This window comes from Canis aureus, chromosome 4 (genome assembly GCF_053574225.1).
Source record: "Canis aureus isolate CA01 chromosome 4, VMU_Caureus_v.1.0, whole genome shotgun sequence".
Taxonomy (NCBI): domain Eukaryota; kingdom Metazoa; phylum Chordata; class Mammalia; order Carnivora; family Canidae; genus Canis; species Canis aureus.
Genome location: NC_135614.1, coordinates 62,553,574 through 62,581,032, shown reverse-complemented (window position 1 = coordinate 62,581,032; position 27,459 = coordinate 62,553,574). Strand labels below are relative to the sequence as shown.

General features: G+C 40.5%; 1 protein-coding gene across 2 annotated transcripts in view; it reads right to left on the bottom strand.

Annotated features, from left to right (window-relative positions):
• LOC144312860 (chondroitin sulfate proteoglycan 4-like) overlaps positions 1-27,459 on the bottom strand; it is a 67,897-nt gene that overhangs the window by 19,993 nt on the left and 20,445 nt on the right. Inside the window, exons 5-8 of one of the 2 annotated variants that reach the window (XM_077895988.1) lie at positions 26,084-26,260; positions 18,420-18,618; positions 14,592-14,723; positions 7,552-7,724 (exon numbers count right to left, since the gene is read on the bottom strand). In XM_077895988.1, the coding sequence (XP_077752114.1) occupies positions 7,552-7,724; positions 14,592-14,723; positions 18,420-18,618; positions 26,084-26,260 (681 nt within the window). The remainder of the gene's footprint in view (positions 1-7,551; positions 7,725-14,591; positions 14,724-18,419; positions 18,619-26,083; positions 26,261-27,459) is intronic. The other variant, XM_077895989.1, reaches the window with a different exon arrangement.

Here is a 27,459-nt window from a genome sequence, read left to right as displayed (position 1 = left end):
ATTCAGCTAAGAAAATCAGAGCATAAGTCTTTTTTACACTGATCTTTCCCATGGTGGGGCTTAAAAGTCAATCACAGCTTTGAAATTCCCACTGGAGAAGAGAGTAATCAAATTATCTTGGAGTCGGGTGAAAAAGGGAGAGAGAGACAGGGAGATAAGCAGTCCAGTCACTTGATTCTCCACAACATGATGACTTTGTTAAAGGTCCCAGTCTCTACACAGGACAATTATTGTCCAGAAGAAGCAAGGGAACCAGAGCTGGCCAGAAACTCTATCTTAGGCAGATATTATTCATGGAGAAAGGAGACTGAAGAAAGCAAAAAAATTCAGAAAGGTAAAGGCTCCATATGGGTTAACCAAAAAGTCCTATAAACTAAGATTTGGAAGACAATAAGGTCCTGTGCTCCTGAAAGATAAGTTCAGATAAATGACTCCTTTTTACATGACCTTTCTTACTTTTACCAGGACTGGTACCATCAGTACAGAAAGCAGCCGGGTCTGGAGGGTTCAAGGTTCCCTGAAGAGGTCAGAAGTCTGGGCCAGCCAGCCCAGGGAGTGACAGCTTAAAGGGTACCCAGGTATAATGCTAAATAAAGTGAAAATGGGTTAAGTCTTAGAAAAGATTCTCCTTAATGGAAATGGATAGAAAAGGTATTTTAGAAGACCTAAGTTCCTAAATGGTGCTTCTTGGAAATCTCTTCCTAGAAATGGGCAACTGAAAACCAGGTCCAAATACTACCCATGCCCCTCCATGATGGAGTCAATCCACATAAAAATGCTAGATCAGAAAGCTTTTAAAGGGCCTAGCAATATAGCCATCTATAGCCCTACTCGACAGAAAAGTCCAAGTTCACATTTATATAGAAGTAAACATTGATTCTCATGGGCTTTATGCCATTACAAGCAGGGAAACCTTTAATAAAACTACCAAATGAGATCATAGAAAAGGTGATTTATTAGGAAACAGCAGGAGGTAGTACGGGGCATCTTGCTGTTTTGTAGACGGCTAAAATGCCCCCTTCCCCAATATCAGATCCAAATCCCTTGAACCTGTGAATATTACCTTCTTTATCAAAGCCTTGGCAGATCTGATTAAGGATCCTGATATTGGAAATTACCCTGGGCTATCCAGGGGGCTCTAAGTGTGATCACAGACATCCCTACCAGAGGGAGGCAGAGGGATATTCGACACAAATGAAAGAGAATAAAGGAAAGTAACTATAGAGGCAGAGATTGGAATGATAAAGGCACATACTAAGAAATGCTGGCAGCTACCAGAAGCTTCAAAAGGCAAGGAAGGAATCCCCCCTTAGAGCCTCCAGAGGGAGAACAACCCTGCTGACACCTAGACTTCAGCCTAGTGAAAATGGAGTCCCAACTTTCTGTTGCATTAAGCCACCAGTTTGTGGCAATTTATTACAGCAGCCATAGGATACTAATACAAAGAGAAAAGATAAACCGCTCTCATGGAAATGGGAATTAGTTGTACCTGCTTTTTCAAAGAAAGCCAAAAGTTCTAAGAAAAAAGAAACATTCTGGTTATTCAAACCCTTTGGGCCAGGACCCATGAGCCAAATTCCAGTCTGAACAATGACTAGGTGAGTAAGTGACAACTGAATATTTCTACACATGGAAAATATGCACATAATTCAGTGAGTTGCAATTGCAAAACCAAAATTGCCAAAATGAAACACTGGTAAGAAATGTCCAAAATGACTACTGAGTCTAGTTGCCACGGAGCTTGCTACTGAAGACACCCTAAGAAATTGAGTGGGGGGACAAGGAGGGCAAATGTGATCATTCACAAAAACACTGATCCTTCTCTGCTTAGAAAATGAAAGGGCCCAAGTTTAATGATCCCATTTGCTCTCCATTAAGTTGTAATAAATTAATTTCTATCCTATGGGAAATGTGCTTGCAATTTCTTAAAATGTCAGGGTTACCTTGAGCAATAAACTTAGACTCCAGGAGAAGAGGTAACTGGACAAAATTCACAGCGTAGAATGCATTGTATTCTTTTCTAAGTGTGGTCCTGGAAAGCTGGGTTTGTTGTGTTGCAGTAACATTAACGAAGATGGATGGTCTTCCCTCCACAATGGCACAGTGGCTTAAATGCAGTTACTGGCTTTATGGAAAAGCAAAAAGGCCAGACATCCGAAACCTCAAAACCAGAACACTTTGCTTTTTAATGATTCCAAATGATCTAAACATTCACTGGAATGGAAATCACTCAATTAGCCCTGTGCTCTACTTGGAGTGCTTTATGGAATTCAAATCATACTTTGTTCACACATTCTTTTGAAATGAATGAGAAGTCTCAAAATTGTAAAAAGTTCTCATTTCATAAAATTTGATGATTCACCTTCTCTGTGTCTGCATGTGTTTATTTATTTAGGGTATAAGATTTTCAGCACAAATTTCATGATTTAGCTTTTCCCATTTAGGGAGATGGGATATGATGGTGAGAAACAAGAACGTTACTTCACGATCTTGGTAGGTTGATGTGGGATGGTTTAAAAAATAGTGAATTTATTCTGAGATAAGAAAATATTTTGAGCTATAACATAACAAATGCATTCCTACAATTATTTTGCCAGTGTATGATATTAAGCATGATGGAGTATCTAGGTTTCTCTCACAAGCTATAACCATCTAGAGTCAATGATTTAAATGGTCATTTTTCTTTATCCATCAAAAAAAGTAAGAAAAGGTATGGGTTATGTGCAAAATGATACAATGGCTTTGCCTCCCCACTGAGGGTGGTAGAGGGCTGGAAACAATTTCATCTTTTAAGGTAAAGGTGTGAAAGCAAACTCAACCATCAACTGCCTGAAACATTCTCCCAGTTGGACACTTAGGTCATTGTCTAACTGAAATTAGAAAAATCTGAATTTAGGAAAACTGGTGTAGAATGCCAAAAAGCATTCAAAGCCATTTGATTACATGAACATGGCTGAATAGTTCCAACTCCTTCTAAAATTGAACTTGATTCCTGCCTGAATCATATCTCTTTTCACCAACCAGACTGAAGAGGGCTGATCAGAGCACGTAGTACATGCTCAAGAAATGTCTTCGTTAAGTAATTTTGGAGAAAAGGTTTTGATTATCTTCATCACCTCCAAAGTCTGCCTCCACCACTTCTTTTATGTCCCAAATTGTTCTGGAGCTGCTGGGTAGTAAATCCAAGCCCTAATGAAATGTCAACCAGGGTTCTATTCAGACAAGAGGCCATAAAATTGCAGATTTTAGGAAAAGATTTACATTCCATTTGCATATGAAAAAGGAGAGAGGATCTGGAAATGGGGAAGCTAGGAAAATAAATAATAAGTTTCTTTCTCTTCCCAAGTCACAAGTAAAACTGCATTTTTGAACACACAAGCTAACCACAATCGGAATGTCTTCAGATTAATGTCGGTTGTACTGAATTTATTGATGATACCCTGTTTTTTTTTCCAATATAAATGCACTGCCTAAAAAAAACAAAAAAAAAAATAAATGCACTGCTTTAATCTTTTCTAATTTTATTTTGACAAGAAGCACATGTTATTTTCATACTCAGAGACACACACACACACGGAAACAGTCAGAGTTAGCACTTGGTTTCTAGCTTTACAGAGTTTTCTCAGCATACTCTTTCCTCTCCCCACATTATTGATGTGTTTTATGACTACTAAAGTGGAGGAGTAGTTAGGGTATTTCAATGACATTTATTCAGAGGCATTTAGTCAAACACATATTGCAAAATATATCCTGCAAAAGGTCACCACAGCAGCTGCTCTAGGGAAGAGTCTTTTCAGTGGGTCCTCCTTGCTCTGGCCGCTGGGATGGGATCTTTGGAGCCTCCTCGCCCCTAGCCCTGGGGCCTCATTCTGCCTCCCAGCCTATGTTCTGCTCAAGGTCGAAATGCTTCACCCGGGGCATGAGGACCCCACGTTTCATCAGCCCCCTGCTCTCATCATCACTAAGGGAAGTATGTTCCAGAACACCAGGGGCTTTTCCCCAAAGGGAAACAGTAATTGGGTTATGGGGTGGCAGGCAAATGTCATTCTCTTCTAATGACCTCATTTCCATTCATTAAATCACTGTAGCACATTAGGATAAATATGGCAGCCAATTCTGGTGTCCCAGAAAAATTGCTTTCTCCTGTGAAACCAGTCTTTTGGCTACTGGGAGAGGAAAGGAACCTCTCACATTTCTAAGAACAAAAAGATAGTACCAGCAGCCTTAGCTAGCATTTAGTTCATGCTGCATGGGGAGCAATGTGCTAGGCATTTTGCATCCATTATCCATGTTAATCCATACACAAGCTCCTAGGAGAAAGGAAAGCCTGGTAGATAGGAGCATGACTTGGCAGGGGAGGTCCTGGGTTCAAATCCAGATTCTGCTGCCCCTGAACTGTGTAGCTGTGGGAAGGTTGCTTAACTTCCCTGTGCTTTAGGTTCCCAGCCTGTGAGATGATGAGTAGTAAAGAAGAAAGTTTAGGACAGCACTTGGGACATGGTGAATGTTCAAAATGGCTTCAATTATCATTACTACTGTTTTCCTCATTTTACAGATGAGAAAACTGGGGCTTAAAAGACATGTAACTTGCTCTAACTCACAGAGCTAATCCAGGTCTGATTTTAGAGGCCAAGGGACTTGTCCTGAGCCACCAGCAGTCAGCAGGAGATCAAGGAGCAGCAACAGGGCTCCTGATTCCTAAGTGAGGTGTTGGCTTCACACTCACACCATAGGCATAGAGGAGAGTGTGGGCTACTGAGCTGAATATCTACAGACTCTAACTATATCTTAGATGATGCTTTAAGATACAGGACTTGTCACGTCCAGGAGTGTAATTTCATAAAAGGCCTGATATACAGTCTGATGCCTTGTGATAATAAAAGAAGCTTGCCTTTGTCCTCTGAGACAAAAGCACTAGGCTGGGCTGCTGGTATGGTGGCTGTTGGCCTTGGAAGAGAAAGGTCTTGTGTGTTGAGAAGAGCCATAAACCTGGTCCATTCGAGAAGGATGGACCTCCTTCCACACCACACCTGATTTGTGGCACTGCCCAGCCTGCGCTTTTAAACTAGCCTCCCCCCCCATCTCCACAGGAAAGAACAACAGTTGGGCCCAAGGATCCTGATCCCAGACACCCCTTTGCAGGTCTCTTCCAGGCTGAGCTCCAACCTAACACCTCACTTGGCCCAGCCAATACCTGCCATTGCTAATACATTTTCTTGACACTTGCCTCCTGGTTCTTAAGGTGGAAGGAATAATGAGAAGAAAAATAAAATCTTAAGATAATTGGATTTTAATCACTCAAGACTTTTATTGCCTGCCCTAGAGCCTTATAACTAGATTGAGGTTTTAAAGATTTTATTTATTTATTTGAGACAGAGAGAGAGGGGGAAAAAAAAAGCAAGTATGAACACTGGAAGGATTAGAGAGGGGAGGGGAGTAGATTCCCCACTGAGCAGGGAACCTGATGCAGGACTCAATCCCAGGACTCTGGGATTGTGACCTGAGCTGAAGGCAGATGCTTCACCAACTGAGCCACCCAAGCACCCTAGTTTGGGGTCTTAATTCCTGTTTATAATTGTGTGGTATTATAGAAGTGGTTTGTTTTCAGAGGAAAATGTATTACAAAGAGTGTTCAGATTACCAGGCTAGCTCACTGTGGTAGATTGTTCCATGGTTCCAATTATTCAGGGCCTCCTGTCTGTGAGATGAGTGTCCTTCCCCACTCCACTGACAGCAGACTTGCTCACGTGACTTTCTTTAGTCAATGAGATGTGAGCATAAATGATACATGGCACATCTGAGCACAAACTCTAAGAGTCATCATGTGGTTCTAACCTCAATTCTTTTTCCTCTGCTGCAAAAACAGCCAGTACCCAAGAGAGGGGCTGCCCTTTGACCTTGGGTCCTGGAATGAAGGCAAGATATAGAGCAGACCCATAGCCTCTCCACAGCCCATATACAGTATAAGTGAAAAATCAACTTTTGTTATCTTAAGCCATTGAAGTTTGGGAGTTGTTGGTAACTGCAGCATAAACTAGTAGATCTTGGCTACCATATTCACTAAAGCTTAGTTAGATCATATTCATCTAAAATATTATATGTTTGCAGTGGAAACTAATCCTTGAAATGATCACCATCTAAAAAAAAAAGTGGGGTTTTGTTTGTTTTGTTTTGTTTTTTAAAGAACTAGGGTCAGAGCCAAGGCATCTTTATAGAGCTGATATTCTTGTCATTATTCAAAATGCACACTGACTCTGGACAGGTTTTGATGCCCTTGGGCACACTAAACTTCTCACAGAAAACAGTTTTCATCCTAATTTATTTTTTCTTCCTTCCAGAGTGCATCTGTAAACTAGAGAATTCATACTTCCTCTTTTCAGTGCTACATTCAGAGCTTTTGCTAGCCTCATGATCCGGTCCCTTAAAGGCATCACAGACAAAGGCAATTAATTGCAAGGCAAAAGCCAAATTCAGCTTTGCTACATCACATAGGAGAGAAATGGCTCAAAGGTTAAAGGCAGACATGTGGTTCACTCTTGCTATTTCTTCTAAACTTGACTTTGGAATGTTTTTTATTCCTTAAAATGTAAAGCCGCAGCCAAATCATCAATCAAATCCATGTACACACTGTTTAAGAATGGAAAGAGAAGGCTGAATGGCAAGCAAGAATTAGAATTAATTAGAATTAGAACTAAGAATTTTTGAATATGATCCCAAAAAGATCATTTGGGAACACAGACTTTTTAGAAAAATGAAATCACATGTAAGCAAACAAACCCAGCCAGTCACATTCCTAGGATGCAAAAGAAAAAAAAATAAATCAAAAGCCTTGAAGGCTTATCCATTTAAATAAAAAGATATGTGGATGGTGGTGGTGGTGGTAAAAACGTTGGTGAAGTCTAAAACAGATGGTTCTGGATACACATTAAATACACACACATACAGAGTTATGTATATATATACATAACTATACTATGCTAAATAATGTATATAACTTTACATATTAAATCTAAATGTACCCAGACATATCCTGCAGGATTTACTCCTGCACCTTGGCTTCGGGTTTCCTTTTATTTTTTTAAATTTTTTGTTTTTAATATTTTTATTTAAATTCAACTTGCCAACATATAGTATAACACTCAGTGCTCATCCCATCAAGTGTTCACCCAGTTACCCCATCCCTTACCCTCCTCCCCTTCTGCAACCCTTTGTTTCCCAGAGTTAGGAGTCTCTCATGGTTTGTCTCCCTCTTTAATTTTTCCCCACTCAGTTTCCCTTCTTTCCTTATAATGTGGGTTTCCTTTTAAATCTGTCTTCATGATAAAAGGATTCCTTTTCACTTATTAGACCCAGAGTTCGAATTTGCTTAGAGTTTTCTGACAATTGTGTCATCCTGTGCTCACTGCAAAGTGTCTGGTTTGAAAACCAGCACAGCTGAAATGAGTCATTGCCTGGGCAGAGGGGCACGTCAGCTGGGCTTAGCAGGATGAGGACAAGTGAGGGGCCGCCCTGCAGGGCCACCCAGCCCTGCCCACGGATGTCAGGACTCACCAGATTCTGTGTGAACACGGAAACATCCTCTGTGCTGTTATCAGAATTTACTCGCACCAACCTCCCCAGTCTAGGGGCACTTATAACCGTAAAAGTTACAGTTCTGTTTCCTTTGCTGTCTGCGTCATTGGTCACAGCTCTCAGGTCACCAGATGAAAGGGGTTTCGTGGAACCTAAATGAAGATTAAAATGCACTTAAGTATGAAGCATATGAAGGCTGCCAGTTAACAAAATGTTCTTATAGACCCTTGAAAATTCTGGAAGACACATGATTACATTTGGGGACTGGCTAGCTCTAACTCGAAATTGTGCTGGGAGGGGCTGGTGATCCCCAAGGCATCTATTTAAGGATGTGATTTGCTCCTGGAGCTGGAGATGAAGGAGGAAAATCAGATAAGATGGGTTCCTCAGTCCCTGCCCAGTCCTGGATGGCCCACTGATCCCCAGAGAAAAGAGGCAATGCCAGCGTGTGTGGCACTGGACTTGGCTCAGAGTGCAGGAAGGGGAACTGGCTGTGTGCCCTGAAAGAGCAGGGGACAGTGCCCCACCCTGGGAGGACGGACGCACCCTGACCTGATGTAGCTGCAGGTGCTCCATGGAGTGCCCATCTGTGGGCATCTGGGGGAGACTGTGGCTCTTGAGCAAGCATGAAACATCTCCAGGGGACCCCAGATAGGCAGGTCACAAGGACATTGTGGGGAGGGAAGGGGTTGCGCAAATGCCAAGGAAGGAAGAACCAGGAACACATGAGTCTGTGTGCTAATGCCACCAAATGTGGCAACGAAAAGCTAGAGAGGGTTGGGGACATATGGGTTAGAGCAGTGGTTCTCAACTGCTCTGTGGTGAAAGATCAGTGTTTTCCCCTCCCCCAATCCCCTGCAGATTGCGAATATTATAAAATACAATAACATGTCACAGCCCTCTTTCAGCTTCTGGAGCTGGGGGCCCAGGATCCAAGGTCACCTGGGGAGGCAAAGGGGAATTATTCTGTACCCTCAGCCAGTGTTACATAAAGTCAAAACTAACACCCATTCTTTGTTACCTGCCAACGTAGGGCTCCCTCATCCTGTCAGGTGAATCGTGTTTTTATGTATGCACTCTTTGGACATCCAAACTTCTTTATCTTCAGCTTTTTTTAGACCTTGTCCCCACTATGCCTTCTTATTTCCTTCTTATAAAGGACTCTAACTTCTCACTTATTCCTCCCTGTCCAGGGCTACCTTTGGCAGGTAGGGGATGGGAGGGACTCTTTCTTTAGAATAATATAATTTAGGGAACCCTGAGTGGCTCAGCAGTTTAGCTCCTGCCTTTGGCCCGGGGTGTGATCCTGGGGTCCCGGGATCGAGTCCTACATTGGGCTCCCTGCATAGAGCCTGCTCCCTCTGACTGTGTCTCTGCTTCCCTCTCTCTCTGTGTGTCTTTCATGAATAAATAAATAAAATCTTTTTTAAAAAATAGAATAATATCATTTAATTTGTCCTAGCCTTTTGGGGGAGAGGACTGACCAGAGATGTTCCAGGCCAAAAGTGCTTTTTTTTCTCAGTCAGGGTACATCAACCCCTCATTCCCTTGTCCAGCTATCTAACCTAGGAGGGTTTCTAGGGTTTAATTCCTATTCATCAGTCATCTGGGCATGCTCAGTCAACAAGACTAGCTGGCTCCAAGCTGTAGCTGCCTGATGAGTATCTTTTATCGTTTAGGCCAATTCACAGAAAGCCAAACATCATTTCCCCCCTAACCCACTTCATTTTATCCAAGCATTTACAGTTTCATCACTAAGCTCCAGGCACTTAATTTAGGAAGGGTTTCTCTAAGGTGCCACCTAACTGTATATCCATAAAATAACCATCCTACAAGGAGTGTGGTAATAAAAGGGCTCATAACCATATCTGTTTGGCAAGCCCTCACTCCATATGCACCTCTTAGAGATTTGAAAAGCAAATCAGCATGTTAAAGACTCTAAGTCCTGGAGTAAAGAAATCTACTTCATTCTTCTTTTAAATACAGCATTTCTCAAACATACTTATATCCTATTATGTTTGTTTCATGAAAAACAACCACCTCCATGACAGCAAGAGTTTCAGGGTCACTAGCATAGGAGGCCTTGCTCATTTCTTCAATGGACATTATCAAGTGTTGGTCGGTGACAAGTCCTAATGAGGAGTAGAGATACACTAGGAAACAGCACAGTCTTGCCATTCCTTTTGGATATCATGATAATCCTAACAAATGCAGATTTGTTTCCTCACTAAGAAGGGATAGGCAAGTCTCAGAGATGTTAAACAATTTGCCTAATGGTCAAATGTAGGTCTTCCTGACTCCTAAATGTGTATTTTTAAAGTTGACACTACATTGTCTATACCATACTACTTTAAGCTCAGGGCTAGAAGGATAACTGAGCTAGGAAACGTGATGAATCATTCAACCAATCTAATAGATTTTCCTCTCCACCTGCTGAACATGCTGCCAAACCTCTTCCCTGGTCTTTACCACTGTAGCCATACTGTACTATCTGGTATGCTCACCCCTCTTTGTCACCATTATTGAATTGCTATTGGTTCTGCAAGGACAGCTCAGGACCTGCCTGGCCAACAAGCTCTTGCTGACTGTTGCAGTCTATGGGAAACTATGCCCCCCCCCCCCCGAACTTGTGTGGCTCACCCAGTCTATACCACTCACTGGATCCTTAGCATATGTTTTGCATGGTTAGTGTACTCTTGAGGATAAGTCTCTTGTTTCCCCAATTAGTAAGCCTTTAAGTTTTTCCTTAAGCATCGACAATCTTTACTCACAGGTCTTATCTCCCACTAAGTCTTAACAGTATTCAAATCAGTGTTGCAAGACTAGCCAACTAAAAGGTTTTATAAATCTCTGCTCTAAACTCTAACAACACACTGTGATTTCCTTCTGCTTTCTTGTCTCCCTCAATTCCCACCGCAAAGGACAGATGGCCCATCAGTGAGATGTGATTCCCTCTATAGCATGCCCAAACCCCAAGGGGATTGAAGTGACACAGTCGGCTCTGAATACCCTTCACTGATCAGCTACTGTGTAAGCTTATATTCTAGACTAGCTTGTCTCTCAAGGTCAACCCCTCCTCAACATTTTTTGTAAAAGAGCCAAGTACCATTTGGATATGCAGGAGAACTAGGTCCTAAGGCCACAATATGTTCTAACTTGTCACAACTAAAGATAAATAAACCCATCTGATGGTAGCATTCAAGGTGAAAAACTGGTTATAAAATTTCCTGGGGAATAAATTTTGCAGGAAGAAGTAGAATGAATGTGTGTGTATCTGTGTGCACATATGTGTGTATGTGCATTTATGGATACATATATACACACACAATAACAAAATGAAAATATACATTGAGTAGACATTATTTTCCTAGTTCACACACAAAAAGAGTTCATTTAGAACTGCAGTCCTTCCTACTTTAAAATAACTTGAGTTAAAAAATGACTTTCAGGTTTGGCAGGGCACAGAAGCTCTGGTTAACCTTAAAATATCCACCCGTTAAGTATTCTTCTAAGTATTTTGGCTCACCCTACAAATTCTTCCAGGTCTCAAGTCAGGGCCACTTTTTAAGACTAAGTCCACGAGGAAGGCAAAACGGCCCGGCCAAAGTCTGCCAGGCTGGTGGAAAAAGTCCAACTGGTATGGGATCAGTGTGAGTAAAAACAAAAGTTGACTGATGCCGGGTTGCAATATTTTCCTACTCCAAGAGAGTGAAAAACACACAAAATTTCTACACCATCATTGCTGTTTATTAAACTGCTATGCATATTTTCCTGGTTGTATATATCAATCCATCAATAATATCAAGGAGACAAAATAAAGATGATGGCTGCATTGTCAGAGAACTGGTATTCTAGAATTGAGACAGCCCTGGAACACAGGCATGTCCATAAAGGAGAGAACTGCTGTGATTCCAGCACAAGATTTGAGGTCGGAGTTGGAGTTGGCACTTGGTCTTGGGGCTTATGATTCCTGTTAGTTATATGACTCTGAAACTGTCTGAGCCCGTGTTTTCTATCAACGTTGCATCATGCCAAATAGGGATGATGCAGTTTACTTTAATATACATTATTTCATTTAAATCCTTAAAACAATCCAATGCAGTAAATGAAAATGTAAAACACAATAAAAACACAGTTATTAATAGTATCTGGATGTCCATTCTATAACAGGAATAGATTTCCTGCTATTATGGTTCTATAAAATCTATTGTTCTATAAAAAGCAATACGGTTTCCCTGATATTTCAGAACAAATAGATCACTGGAGTGTGCAAGAGCCACAGTAGCTGACAGCTGACACCTGGAGTCAGACTCTGTGCCCCCCTTCCCTCTCAGCCAAAGTACCGCCTAATAGATGAGGGAGGCAGAGGTCACTCAGAGCCTACTCCCCGCAGGACCTGTCATGATGGGGAGGGGACGGTCCTGAGGGAAAATGGAGAGTGGGGCATCTGTTATCATCCCCCCACAACTTCACACAGCAGCAGGGACCAACATCCTCCAGTGGCTACTGTAGAAGCCAGCTGAGCAAGGCTCACTTGTGTCCCTGGAGAGAGGAGGAGATGTGGTCATCAGAATCACACCCACATCGGGGACTTCTGATGCAGAACAGAGTGGGGCCCCCACCACTTGGGACATTAGGATAAGAAAAACATCAAGGACAACTGGACCGAACGACCCATAAGGTCCATTCCAACTCTAAAATCTGTGATTCTGCAGTAGTCATTTCTATACCCACCCAAGGGATATTTTATCAACCCTAACAGCCACATAATGGAAATGTACATGAAAATTTATCTTCCGGGGCACCTGGGTTGCTCAGTCAGTTCAGTGTCTGCCTTCAGCTCAGGTCATAATCTTAGGGTCCTGGGATCGAGCCCCACATCAGGCTCCCTACCCATTGGGAGCCTCTGCGTCCCATTCTCTCTCTGCCTCTGCCTCTGCCCCTCCTCCTGCTCATGCTCTCTCTCTCTCTGTCAAATAAATAAAATCTTAAAAAAAGAAAAGAAAAGAAAAGGAAAGGAAAGAAAAGAAAAGAAAAGAAAAGAAAAGAAAAGAAAAGAAAAGAAAAGAAAAGAAAAGAAAATCCATCTTCCTTCCTACTGGCCAGAAACTGGAGCTGGAAATAAGTCACAGCCTGGGGATGGAGGCCAACATGGAAACCAAGAATAACAGACCTCAGGTGCTAGTTAGGGGGAAGCTTGGAAAAAGGAGCCCTCGCTTTGTGTGAGGATAACACGCAAGTTCTGGTGCAGGATTCTCAGAGCCAGTGGGGCCAGGTCAGGATGGGTGGAGTGCATTTTGGTAGGGAAAAGGAACCGCACACTTGGGACTGGGTCCAAATACTAAACAGAGGGCTATGAAAACTATATATTTTGCATAGTTCCACAAAGGTGACAAGAGAATTTGGGCCATTTTCATATATTTTTCTTGCTAAACTAATATTCAGTAAAAGAGATGCCAGAAACACAAAACTTCTAAGCTGTAGTGGCTATAACTCCCCTTCAATCTAACACAACTGTCAAGAATTACTAAACCAAAGTTTAGCCAGAATAGATGGAAAGTATTTTATCTTTTGCAGCAACCAGATTTACTCTGATTTTAAGAACATTTTTTTCCAGTAGATTACTACATTTTTCAGATTACTAGGGTGTAGCAGTTTGCTTATTTTTAAACACTAAATGGCACCCTCGTTGCCTTAAAGAAATCGATAGAAACATCACAGTTATTCCCAGAGACAAATTATGGAATATAAAAAGATTTTGGAGTAGAAGAATCTGGGTTAATGTATCTTTAATTGGATTTTAATAAGATTTCTTTTCTTGAACTCAAGTGCTTAAGGCAACTAAGAATGGCAACATTTCTCCTAAAAAAACAAAAACCAAAAAACAACAAAAAAAAAACTATGTTTCTGTTAAAGTTACAGTGACTTTTCTCTAGGTCTACCTTAGAAGTATGTGAGCTTTATCCACCATTTACCGATCATACAGCCAAATGACATCATCTCTCTAAACCACAAATCCTGCCAGCTTCCTGTAAATATATCACCTCCCTCACATACGTATAACTAATAAAAGACTAGTACCATGCCCAGTCCCATGGATCTCAATCCTGGCTGTATTTCAGAACCACCTGGAACTTAAAAAAAATATAATGATGGCCAGCCCCTATTGCAGAGGCTCGCGTTCAACTGCGGTAAGGTGAGGCTCAGACATGGCTATTTTTAGAAGCTTCCTGGTTGCGAGTAACTGGCCTGAGTGACCACAGAATAACCATAACTCATTAAATTATTACTATCTCTCTCCATCTATGTTTTACTGGTAATGCATATCAAGTAAACAAGTCACTGTGTAAAGACCCTTTTTTTTTTTTTAAACTGTAACATAAATTTTATTATTTTCTGTTTGGTCTACCTCAGTACATTTTTTTTTTTTCTAAATAACAAGCTTAAATGTTTGTCATTCTTTTTTATTACCTCTGCCATTGGGTAAATTTTTCCCTATCCCTGCAAGGAGGGTATTGAGCCAGCAATGCTCACTTTGATTTTTCCATCTCAGCCAAGCTGAGATTCTTGGTAACCAACAGTCCAGAGGCTTCAGGGTTCTAAGGGCCAGCACTCAGTGAAATCCCTCACAGCCCCTGATGCACAGGGTTTTTATATTCAGAAAAAGAAATTCCAAGATCTAGACGATCATTGCAGAACCTGGCTCTCCTTGCTTCATCAAGGACCCTTGGAGAGAGTAGGGGAAAAGTGCACATGGATCATGGCTGCTTTGGGGACTCCTGTCCCATGGCTCTTTACCAGCACACCCTCTCTGGACGAACAAGGGAGGGAAAAGAGGCGGGTGGACAGAGCCAGCCTTGCTTTTGCTGAATTCCTGCAGAGAGGACTCTTTCTGGGACTTTGTAACTGTTGTTGGGATCACTCTATAGGAAACGATGATACTTTTTACCATGCAGGTAGAACTTTCTAAATAAATTGAAAACCACTTCTCCCCAAATGCAGTCAAGTTAAAATCTTACCTGGAAAGATGCTCAATCCTCGGTTTACTTCTAAGCTAAGAGTCAGGGCTCGAGCAGTGATGCTAAAAATTTGTCGTGGTGCAAAGTTCAAACCATCAGTAACCTGAAAATTAAAGCCTCCTGACATGGCTCCTTCAAAAGAAGAATTACACTCTGGTCACTTGGGGTGTTCTGCAGAAACCACCCACTTTTGCCCTCTCTCCCACCTACCTGATCCCCCTGCAGAGCAACACCTATCAACTGGAGAATGCGTTAATAGAGTCACTGAGCTCACCAAACCAAGCACCACCAGCATGTGAAGTTAAAAGAACATTAATAAAGGTCTAAAATGCATGCTCTTCCCCCCCCTTCCCCCTCCTCGTGACCTAATAAAAGAAAGCAAAGACATTACCTGCAAAAATTTTTTAAAAATCTTTTTAAACATATACATCACCTGCATTTTATTATTTTGGAATGAATTTACACCAGCAAATGTAACACATGCATGTTGTGTGTGTACACGCACACATATACCATTTCTGAAATATTCATCGTGCTTACTTAATAATACCAAAAACCAAAACTAGGGGGAAGTTGGGGTGTCTTGTGGCTCAGTCAGTTAAGCATCTGCCTTCTGCTCAGGTCATGATCTCAGAATCCTGGGATTGAGCCCCACATCCTATTGGGCTCCCTGCTCAGTGGGGAGTCTGCTTCTCCCTCTCCCCAAAACCCCCAATTCATGTTCTCTTTTTCTCTCTCAAATAAATAAATGAAATCTTAAAAAAAAAAAAAAAAACAAACAAAAACAGGAGGGAAGTAAATAACACTTAGCCCCTGCCTCTAAATAATTTCTAATTATTCACTGAACTCGAACTAGCTGTTTTCTGCTGAGGTGATAAAGAGTAGGGAAAAATCCAGGCCGGCTTTTGTTAAATTCCTGCTAGAAGAGAATTGTACTTTCACACTTCTGTCATAGGATTCGTGATATCAATAAAGTTATAAATTAACTTATGTGTGTAACAGAAATTGAGACAGGCCCCCTATCGATCCTGTTCCCAGGAGTACTTAACCAGTCTGACTCACAAAGCACCAGGCAAGCTCACAATGTAGAGAGCCTGATGTTCGCATTCCCATCGCCCTTTGAAAATGTTCAGCCAGCAGTAAATCTGGAGGCCCACAGGTCTTTGCATCATGTAATGGGTAGAAATGTCCTCTTTGTTGCCCTCAGGGACATGTGGCAAGAAACAAAGAAGGCAGGGTCAGACTTTGCAATTACGTACAAGTACTCCCTTAATAACACAATTTAATAAAAGACTGGTCGATGGCTTCACAGCCTCTCCAGTTTCTGTTATCTACACACGCCCAGAGTTCCGAGTCCTCACAAAAAAAGATTACAGACTTTAAAAAATTTTCCCGATGCACTCAAAAGTCATCGTTTTTTTAAAAAAGAGAGAGAGTAAATTCTGAGTCTGCCTAATTTCGAACAGGGTCCCACAATCGAATTTTGTCTGCTTGCTTGTTTTTACTAGAAATAGCACTTTGAAAGTTGTATTGAATGAAACATGAAATTAGGGAGAGAATGCTTTCTGCCACTAGCCACTTTCAACATTTCATGAATCCAGAAACAGTGGGGAAACTGAATCAAAAGGAATCCTATCAAAATACATCCTAGAATAAAAGCCTGGAAATGCCCACACCGTCACACTATGACCAAAGAGAAGAAAGGAGGGAAACATGAAAGTAGGGGAGACCTGTAGATTTTCTGTTGCACAACCTCAGATCTTTCTGACAATACTTTGCAAAGGGCAGCCTTCAATCACACAGACTCCCACATCTTGGCCTTATCAACCTACTTAGGTTGTTAGGTGAAAAATGAATTAGATTAACGGTAGAGCACTTTGCAAATATAAATGGTCAGGGAGACTAATTAAATGTAGGCCTTTGTTTGGGGCTGATGATGGACAGATGCAGCAAGGAGAACCAGCTGGTCTCAGCAACAGCCTCATCTGCGGTGGGGCTCCAGACACTCTAAGAGCCATTACTGCCTCCACAGCCATTTAGAAAATGTAATCGATTGACTCTCAAAGAGCTTGTCTTTAACTCTCTTTCCTGCCTTTTTTAGGTGAAATTATTTTCTCTACCAGCCAAAACTGAACATGGACCTGGTAGTTGACAAATAAATCCAGAGAGCTAATTTTCATTTTAGTCCCACAAATAATAAGTGTGCTTCTGTAACCTGCTTTATCCTTCAGTGGGGGGGGGGGGGGCAGGGGGCAGCCCATGGAGAAAGCCCAGCTTTAGGGTCAGCACAGCTTACATCGTTTTGAGCCTCAGTTTCTTCATCTCTAAAATGGAATCACTGCTTCACGTGGCTCAGAGGACTTCTGCAGAGTAAATGTGTGTAACAGAAATTGAGTCATGTGACTGCACCTCCCCTGGTGCCAGCATGTGCCTGAGCGAGGATTCCTTTTTCTTGCAAACTGCATCACTGTAGAAATCTGAAACTCTCCTTGGGGGGAGTCTTCAGAGCAGTTCTCTCCATTTTGAAAATAGGATAATCCTTCAAAAAATAAAAACCCTTCTAGGCCCTCATCTAATAATACTTGGATTGTTGATATCTAATAATCAAAACCACACATAATTGGAGGAAACTTCCTATTACTTCAGTACCTCTTTAAATCCTCTTTAAATGAATTGTGTTTTATTAATCAGCACATGTGTACACATTTAGAAAATGAGGACATACATCCGTGGAAAAGATCATCTAGTCTAGAAACAAGGCTTCGGTAGATATGTGGGTAGATTTAGTATCTCATTGCCATAAAATTAACCCTGCAAGTCCCCAGGCCACAGGTTTGGAATCACTAGCTGAGAGCATTCACATGGTGAATTATTTTCAAATTATTTGGGGATTCTTCACATCAACTGCAAAGATATCAGGAAATTACTAGATTTGAATTGAGAAGATTTTTTAATCTTCATTTTCTTTACTATATTTTCAAAGAAGTTAATACAAATGGCTGACCAGCTATGCCTGCTTGCTTTCCCCTCATGCCCCCTGGCACACGCACCCTCCCATCCGCCCCTGCAGCCTGGGAATGGGTTCCTTCCCTTCTCTGTCCAGAGACAGGGGCAGCCCAGAAACAAAGCCAGACTAGATCACCCCTTCCTCAGGTTTACAGTAGCTCTTTGGCTTACTGATTAACAGAAGGAAAAAAAAAAGCCTTCTAATGACAGAGTCTCTTAGAATCACAGCTATATTCATTCATTTGTTTATTCATGCATTCATGTGTTTAATAAATATGCTTGTTTTGTTCACTCAAGTACCCCTAGCATCTGGAACATGACCTGGCACATAAAAGGTACTCAGAATTATTTCCTTCTTTCAACACATTTTTATTAAGCACCTACTTGTTCTCGTCACTCTTTGAGGTGCTGAGGATACCAGAGCAAACAAAACAAAGATCCTGCTCTTGTACAGTCTAGTATGGAAGACAGACAACAAATAAACAAAGCAATCCATACTACAGTGGTGGGAAGTCCATAAGGGATGCAGAGGGAGAGAGAAGAGATGCTGTTTTAATGAGTGGTCAGGAAAAGGCTCTCTGGGAACGTTACACTTGAGCATAGACTTACATGGCCATGTGAGTAAGCCATGTGCAAGTTATAGGTACTCTCAGATGTTTGCTATCATTAGCCTGACTACAACATGCCACTTAAAAAAAAATTACAGACCCCAGAAAGCTTTTTGATGGCTTGTGGTTTTCAAGTCAGCAACTACTAGTTTTGATGATCATGTTAACCTCTGAAACACATTTTAGTTTCTTGTTACTTTTCTCCATGACATACCAGTGTGTACAAATATGAGCTGGCCCTTGTTGATTTGAGCCTGGGTGAAGTTCTGGATGCTTTGGCCAGGAAAGGACTGGAGAGCCAAATGCCCGTTGCTGGGTGGAGTGACCCAGTAGGTGAGGTCCTGGGGGGAGGAGTCCTTATCTTCTGCACAGAGGTCACCTCTGGTAATCTCAGTGACAGAATTAGCCCACACCTTAAAAAAGGAGAGAAGCACAGATTTTGCAAAGACCAATTCCAATCATATCACATCAGCAAACCCAAGAGCTATGCTACTCTGGCCTCTTGCACAGAGATTTAGAACCTAAAGCAATTCACCAGAGTGTTTAAAACATGAGGATTCTTAATTCAAAACAGGCATATAATTAAATACCAGATGAAATTCAGGGCATGCTGTAGTGTTTGTTTAATTTATGAGGTTTATGAGGTCCCAATAAGAAATAATGCTCATAATTATTTATTCAAAAGTAATTATTTAAAGTGCATTTTTAATAAAGTGTAATAACAATAAAAGCTGATGGTAACTAACCACCTTCTGTATGCCTGGCCCATGCTAAGCATGGAAGCATAAGAATAGACTCTACATGGCATATCAGATCATTGTAGAAACTACCTCAGGGGGTTGATTTAAGGATTTCTATTCACTGTTTTAAGAAGTGAATGATTTCATCACCTTTTAAGTATTTGAGGGAAAACACACATTGCACATTTTAAAAATTTTCCTTTATTTTACCAATCTTGCAGGAAAATACATATCTGGTGTCTATGGCCTTGCAAGGTCTGCTGTGCTGATAGCTCATCTGCAATTATTTCTGAGTAATAGTCTCTATTTTCCAATTACATTTAAAGATCTATTTACCTTGCCTAAATATCCTAGTTCCACAATTCATCATTTATTGAGCATCTACTATGTTCCAGGCAATGTTCTATGTGTTTGCAATCCATCAGTGAACAAAACAGAGTCCTATTCTCATGGAGCCTGCATTCCAGCAGGAGAGGATGAAGGAGTACAGGGAAGAAACAAAGGCATAATAAAGAAATGAACTATGTAGTCTGTTAGAAGGTTATGGGCACTAAAAGAATAAAGCTAAATAAGGGGCTCAGGAGTGGAAGAATGTAAATCAGAGGCTCATCTGGAGAAAAATCAGGAGGTGGTGAAGGAGGAGCCACGTGGATATCTGTGGAAAGAACATCCAGGGAGAGGGAACAGCAAGAAGAGCAGCAAGAAGTCAGTATGGCAGGAGCAGAGCAAGTAAGATAAGAAGGACAAGAAGATGAGTCAAAAACGTAATGAAAAGTCAAATTCTGCAGCATCTTCATGGCCAATGTAAGAACTTTGGCTTTTACTTAAGTGCAATGGGGAATCATCATAAAGCTTTAGGTGAGGAGGCTTGGTCTTAACAAAGCCCTGTGGCTTCTGTATCAAGAATAAACCATGGGAAGGCAGAGGTAGAAGCAGGAAGACCAGTTAGGAAGTGACTACAATAATCCTGGAGAGAGATGAAAGAAGAGAGTGGCTGGAAACTGTTGAGGTGGTAAGAAGTGGTCAAATTCTGGGTGAGGTGTGGAAGAAGGAAAGGAAAAAGATGACTCCATGGTTGGGACCTCAACACCTAAAAAGACAGAGTTACCATCGACTGAAATGAGGAGAGCTGCAGAGAGGGTGGATCTGAGAAGATCAGGAGTTCAGTTGTGAATGTGTTGAGCTGAAAATGCTTATTTAGACATCAAATCACATTTGATGGAATAAGGCTGTTTTCAGTTTCTATAGTCATGCAGTCACATGGTATTTCACTAACTAAAAATGGGTGGCATTATCACTACCTAAATTTTCACATTTCTATCTGTATTTATAAATGTCTTCCCTATAGAAACACCACACATATTTTTAAGCTTATGTCATTCTTTGATCTCTGACTAGAGCCTTAACATCTATGCTTGTTACCAACTTGTTTAGAAATTCAGTCCTCAGTGATTTAATAGATATCTCTCTGGTCTAAGAGACTGTTTTCTTAGAAACATAGGGAGTTTATGAAATATCTTAATTCATGCTCACCCATTATCTAATAACTAAACAGAATTTGAGAAAGGAATATCGGAAAATACATTAAGATTCCTACATTTTCATATGAGGCATGATACACCACATTAGCAATGAAACCTTGGACACATTTCTTAATTTCCCTGAGCCTTAATTTCCTCATTAGTAAACTAGGAATGATAGAATTATTATGTATAATGAGTGATTTAACATATGTAAAGTACTTAGAACAAGCTTCACCTGGCATTAGTAGGAATTCAATAAATAATAGCTCTATGTTATCCATCTTCTTCATCAGATTTGGTTCTGAAGATAAATATGATTTTTTAAATATTACTTAAAAGTCATTTAGAGTATCATGATTACCATTATTGGAGCCATTCTGTAACATGTACTGTTAATTAACATGTTCATCTCACAGCATCTCTCCATAATTTGGAGTGAATTTCATGATTGTATTCTTGGTGAATGCTCCTATATTTTGGCTTTTGGAATATGGCCATTAATGATTTTTCAGCCCTAAACTCTAAGGACATCGGTTTTTTAATAGGTACCAGAAATGCTAATCAACCTAATGTTCAAATTATAAGGTTTTGGTTTTCAGTTAATCCATGGCAAGGTTACAGTGTTTCTAAAATATACAATTGGACTATTTAACACAATTCCAAGGCTTTGATTCTACTTTTTCACTTTTTACATTTTAAAATCTATCCATGTATCTCATTTTCCTTTCTTTAAGAACTCAAGCTGATTTGGAAATGTACTGCCATTCTCTTCTCGTGACTCGTAGATACTCATTTTTTCCAGCACCGTGCACACAAAAGCTGGATGAAGCATGTTTTCCACTGCAGCTACTCTTCCATGCAACTCTGCTTTTGCCCCCTCTTGCCTCTGGAATATACCATCTTTCAAACCAAGTGGAAAACCTGCCACTCAAAACAAGACCTTGTAACTTCAGGTCTTTATTTCCACTCAAACCAAATTTAGTTCAATGAACAGCCCTGCTGCTTTGGGGGAGAATTGATTTAGCGCCCAGTCATTGGTAATAGCAACTTCGGATAGATGGGGAAAAGAAAAACAAAGGTCCCAAACTTGAGTGCAGAATTAAAAGTAATCCAAAGCCCAAGAAATAAGGGTTTAAGGATTAGATATCTGAAAAAAAAAAAAATAGCCCATTAATTGGAACACATTTTTACAAATTTGCCTTTAACTTAAACAGAAGGTCAATGGGATTTAGAAACCTAATTATAATCCAATAGAATCCTAACTATGCTTCTAATGTTTAAAAACCCAGACCTTTGTTTTGAGTCTCATATGAGGGATGTGAAATGTTTATAGTTACTATCCCACTATCTGTCCCTTCTGGGCCTTCTGTCAAAGACTCAGGCTCTGCTGCTTTAATTCTTCCACTGTCCCTAGCTCTTGAAGCTCTTTTTAGTGATGACAAGTGGTTATCAGAAATAAACAAATGATTCTATTTTTGGTATAAAAGACAACAACAAAACAAAATGCACAGTGTTGGAAGCCAAAGTCAAAAAACAGGAAAATGAAGCCCCCTTGTGGACACAAATACATTTGATCTGGTATGCACGAAAATTTCTGGTGATGCTTGAACACAAAAGTACTCAGTAGGATATATTTTAGAGTAAAATGCAAAGGATTCACCAGAGTTGATCTAACCCCAGTTTGTCATGACAGAAATGGTTTCCTGTGCCACTGAATGACTTTGGAGACCAGCCAGCCACAAGTTCTCTGGCTTAATGAAATGTTGTTCAAAGTACTTCAGCAGAAAGAAATATATTTGAAATGCTAGCATAGAATGGTTAGCATTCAGGTATCTGCCTTTGAACTCCTATCCAGAGTCTGAGATGCTATCAGCTGGTCTACCATCTATGTTCCCAATTGCTTTTTCCCAAGTAGACTGAGATAATCTTTCTTGCCACTTGCTTGAAGCTCTGATGACAAGGAAAGAGAGTGGGTGGTCATATAGGATAATCTGAAGGTCTTGAGAAAATTCTGTTTGAAAAGTCAAAGACAGCATAGAATCTCAAGACTACGGTGGTTAATTTTATGTGTCAAGTTGACTAGGCCATGGGTACCCAGATATTTGGTTAAACATTATCCTGGGTATTCTTATGAGAATGTTTTTGGATAAGATTAATATTTAATTTTAATAAATTTAATATTTAAATCAGTTAACTGAGTAAAGGAGATTACTCTCTCTCACGTAGGTGAGCCCCATACATTAGTTGAAGGCCTAAGTAGAACAACAACAACAAAAAAACCCTGTTCCTCCTGCAAATAAAGAGAATTCTCTTCTGTCTGACTGCCTTTGAACTGGGACATCAGCTCTTCTTATTGATCTTCATATGGGAACTAAACCATTGGCTCTCTTGGGTCTCCAGCCTGCTGACTAACCCTATAGATCTTGGAACTTGCACACCTCCATAATCACATGAGCCAATTCCTCATAATAAATACATCTATCTATCTATCTATCTATCTATCTATCTATCTATCTATCTCTTTACACACACACACACACACACACACACACACCAATCCACAACTCAAGCATGGTTTTGCGTTGAAGACGATGTTCAGAGAAATTTTGCTTAAGTTGGGCAATTTACAAACCTTGAACTCCGGTCTTCTACCTTTAATTTAAAACTTTTAAGGCAAAGAATGAGAGACTTACAAGATAAATAAATGAATAAACTCAGAAAGAGCCAGAGTCAAATGGCCACATCCACTGAAACTGGGAAGATGCACCCTCCTGGCCTGGACCCAGGCTCCCCAGGAAAGAAGGCAAGCATAAAGGAAATGGCCCTTCCCCCCCAGCAAATCTTCCTTTTTTTCTTGAGAGAAGCCCTCTGGAATCAAGGATAGTGGGGAGAGTATGTGGATCAACTACCTGAGCAAGCTCAAGGTTCTTGGCAGAGACTGTATTTCACTAATTTAAAGGGAAGACAGAGATAAAGGCCAGTATACACGTTTTTCCTCTCACAACTCAATGTTCTGAATATCTTAAGTTGACAGGAATATTTCAATATAATAAAGCTATTATTAAGCTGATGATGCATCTTATAATTAATGGCACCTCAGAAATGAAAGCCAAACCCACAATAGGGCTTCGATTCCTTTGCAGAAGGAAGCCTAAGAGTTTCCTACTTTATTCTCTGGTCTTCCGCTTCCTCAGCCAGCTCCAGATCTTCTCCTGTATCTGTCTGGAATTTGGGACCCTCCCCTGAATCTTTCTCATCGTGCAGTTTTGCACCATGCAGCAAAATGCCGAAATCCTCTGCTGAGGTTGTTGGGTGAATACATATGTGTCAATACAACTGCTGTGGACCTATTCCATGAAATCCACTTTAGCAAGAGCAAGAGGCCCAACAGCTTTGGGTTTTTTTTCTTCCTAATAAAGACAGCCTCTGATCACATGGATGCAGAGTGGTCACATGGATGGATGCTGTCTCACCACCCACCACACTCTATGTCGTGTGGTGGGTGGTGAGACAGACTTTCTACACCTTCCCTTGGTGCTGCTCTGGGCCTCAGTGCTCCCATTTAATGAGCATATTAATAACAGCAGTTGCTTTGTAGGGTTGTGAAAATGATACCACTTCTGGAAGATGCTCAGGATAGTACTCCATAAGCACATAATAAACATAAACTTTTATAACTATGCTGAATAATCATTGACGCCTCTGATCCCTCACTCTAGCCAGCAACCTAGTTCTCTGATCACTTTGCTGAGAATGAGCTCAGTAGATATGAACACAACAAGAACCTGTAGGCCTACAAATGTGACCACTTAGAACATCCCATTCCCAGAGAGTGACTGTAGAGTAAACTAAAGATAAAGCGATGAGTTCTGAAGGTATAAACACCACTGTTTTTTCACCTAAAATATAGAGGCTGAATAATGAACCAAGCTGTGAAATGACACAAAGCACTAAAAAGGCTATTCCTAAATCCAATTATTTTGAGCAAATAAGAACAGATTTTTTCAAACCCAGCATGTTTACATGTTTAACAACATAAAATTGTCTAGTTAGATTAGCCCCCGATGAGCTCTATTCATGTTCACCTCTTCCACATCTCTTCTGACTACCTAATTTCCTCTGGACTTCTAAAGAATCTATTATTAACTATTTACTCTCACAAGTGGCATAAAGAAGGCAGAAGTTGTCAAATACATATGTGGGAAGATCTGTCTCTGCCAAATTTCAAAGTGAACATCTTCAGATGCCCATGTCTGGGCATACCTAATGAATGAGTTCCCTAGGGGCTTAATGTGCAAGGGGCCAAGGATCCTTTTGGAAATGCAGCTGCACTAAAAGAAGAAAGAGCCAAGGCACACACCTGGTCTCTGAAAGATGAGCCACTATTGGGGGTCTTGACAGTTTATCTTTTCATTTGCTCATCCCTTCAACAAATATTTCTTGTTTACTATGTGTCCGTCATTGCTGGATAGTATGAAAAGAGGCATGAACAAGCCATCAGGCTCCTGTGCTGTCACTCTGTCTGTCCTCAGCCTGTCATTCAGCTTTCATGCAATCTCCTCATCTGTCCAATGAGGGAAATGGTAGCACATATCTCAGTGAATTATAAGCCCTTAGAGTGTTACTGGCACACAACGATAGCTAACAATTATTTTTTGAGCACTTACTATTTTAATAGCCATAATTTTATTCTCTGGGCCAGAACAACAAATTCATGCCCAACTCTTTAGGAGAAGGGACAGTAAGGAGTGATTTAAGACCAAGAAAGCCTGCTGAATGAAAACTTTGGGATACTTCAGCGTAAACTGGCACAAATGAGTTCACTAGCATTGACATTGGTAGTGCTGGTGTAGGAGGAAATGGTGCCATAAGAGCCAGAAGCAGAAGAACTTCTGTGCATCAAGCAGCAAACATTGCTTTAGGGCGCCAGATCAGGACAGAAGCCAAATGGTGGACACCATGTGACAGCCAAAACATATTTATCTATGAGTTCCTAAGACGCACCCCCAGGGGATTTTCAGAAAGAGTGAAGGGTGATGGAAGTTCCCAGATACAGCAAAAATACTGTCACATGATTGTATAGTGAGGTTTAAACGAAGAAAAAAAAAAAAAAACACTATTACTAGCATAGCCTTAGAGTTTTTCGGTAATCATGCTACCATTTATTGAATCCCAACCACATTTCAGGAACTGTGGGAGAGTTTTACATCATTTTATCTCTTACTACTCACAACTCTGTCTCTATTTTCCATCCTCTCGATGAGAGCACACTGAAGGATTAAATAACTTGCCCAAGGTCACACATTCAATACTGGGAAGCTGATTCTCCCTTCCCACCCTAACTAGAAAAGGCCATGCCTCCAGGAATATAGTGTGAATGACACCCACTCACGAAATATAACCCAACAGTAACTCATTGGGATTCATCATCTCCCAACAGTTATCCAACAGAATGCCCTGGTAACAACTAACATTTATTTAAAACCAGTAGGAATATGTTAACCATACATACATAATCATATGTCTTATTATTTAACATTAGAAATAATATAAAAGAAAATCAAATTGGTAGCCCTAATGTTATTATGATAAATCCAAAAGCACAGAGCACTTACCTGAAGGATTTTGTTCACTGTTATTACTGGAGCCTCATCATTTACCGATTCCACAGTTACAAAAAGAGTTTGGGGCAAGCTCTGTTTTCCAAGCTCTGAGCTATTTGCAAAGACGGTGAAATTGTCGAGAAGCTCCTCACTATCATCATGCACATAATAAATCAATTCATTTTCCACCTATAACCACCAGCAACAAAAATCACCAATTTACTGAAATGTGATTTTAAAACATGAATAAATTGTTATAATCCTAATTTTAATATCTCTCTAAAACACAGAAGCATGTATTTATCCTGTAAGGTTTGATTCTGACAATCAGAGTGGAAATTCTGATGGACGGGATAGTTTTTATGAAGTGATGCCCATCCTAGGAATAAGTTTAAGGAGAAATGGAGTGACACAGCACATAGGGCAGGAAAGAGACCACTGCACTGGTAATCAGGAGACCTGAGTCAAAGACTAACTCTAATACTAAAATGTGCTGTAGGTAAGTGATACAACCCAGCTGTTCTTCCAATGGAAGATTATCCACTAAAAGTTAGACTCTACTTGTTTATTTACAGTGACTAATTTTTGAAGCTGTGGATTACTTTGTTAGACAATTCAGAATGTTAGGTTTAGCTCTGAAGCTTCTACCCACTTGCTCAATTTCTGTTGTTTGGAGACATCTGGACCAGAGGAACTATGAAGTTTCTCCAGACTTATCTTTTCTGAACTAAGCATGCATTATTCCCTAATTGTTCTTTGTATGAGAGACTATATGCTATGTCCTAATCCTATTCCTCCTCCTTCAGAATGGAATAATTTTTTGGTGCACCTCATGACAGATGCTATCCATAACTACCATACATCTCCTGTAGACATAATGATATATGTCAAAACCAAATTTTCTATCAAGGGAGATTTCCCTTACTGTAATAACCCAAATGCAAACATTTACTTTTATCCCTGTTAGATTTCATTTTCTAATTTTTGTTCTGAAACGGTCATCAAGTGAATTAATTACTCCTCTTGGATTTGTAATAGCCACAAATTTTATCAGAATGCCTTTCATGTCTTTAAGGCTGTGATAGAAAATACTGAAGAGCACAGGATCATAATTAGAGACCAAGAGAATTTTAAAGCTAGAAGGGAACTTGGCTTCAGTGAGTCTGTGACCCAAACATAAAATGGCAGAGAACTTCCAAAGCCCAACAGGAGTAGTTGAACTTCTGAAAAAGCCTCTGGGGTTGTGTTTGTTTTGATAAAATACTGCCAAAAATTTTAACAGTTCAACTTTGCCGGTTCCTATGGTGCACTTCCTTTGAGCAAATACTTTTGATCTCTCAGAGGTGTTTCTGACAAGAGTTGAAAAGTTCACGAAGAGTCTCAAGGGA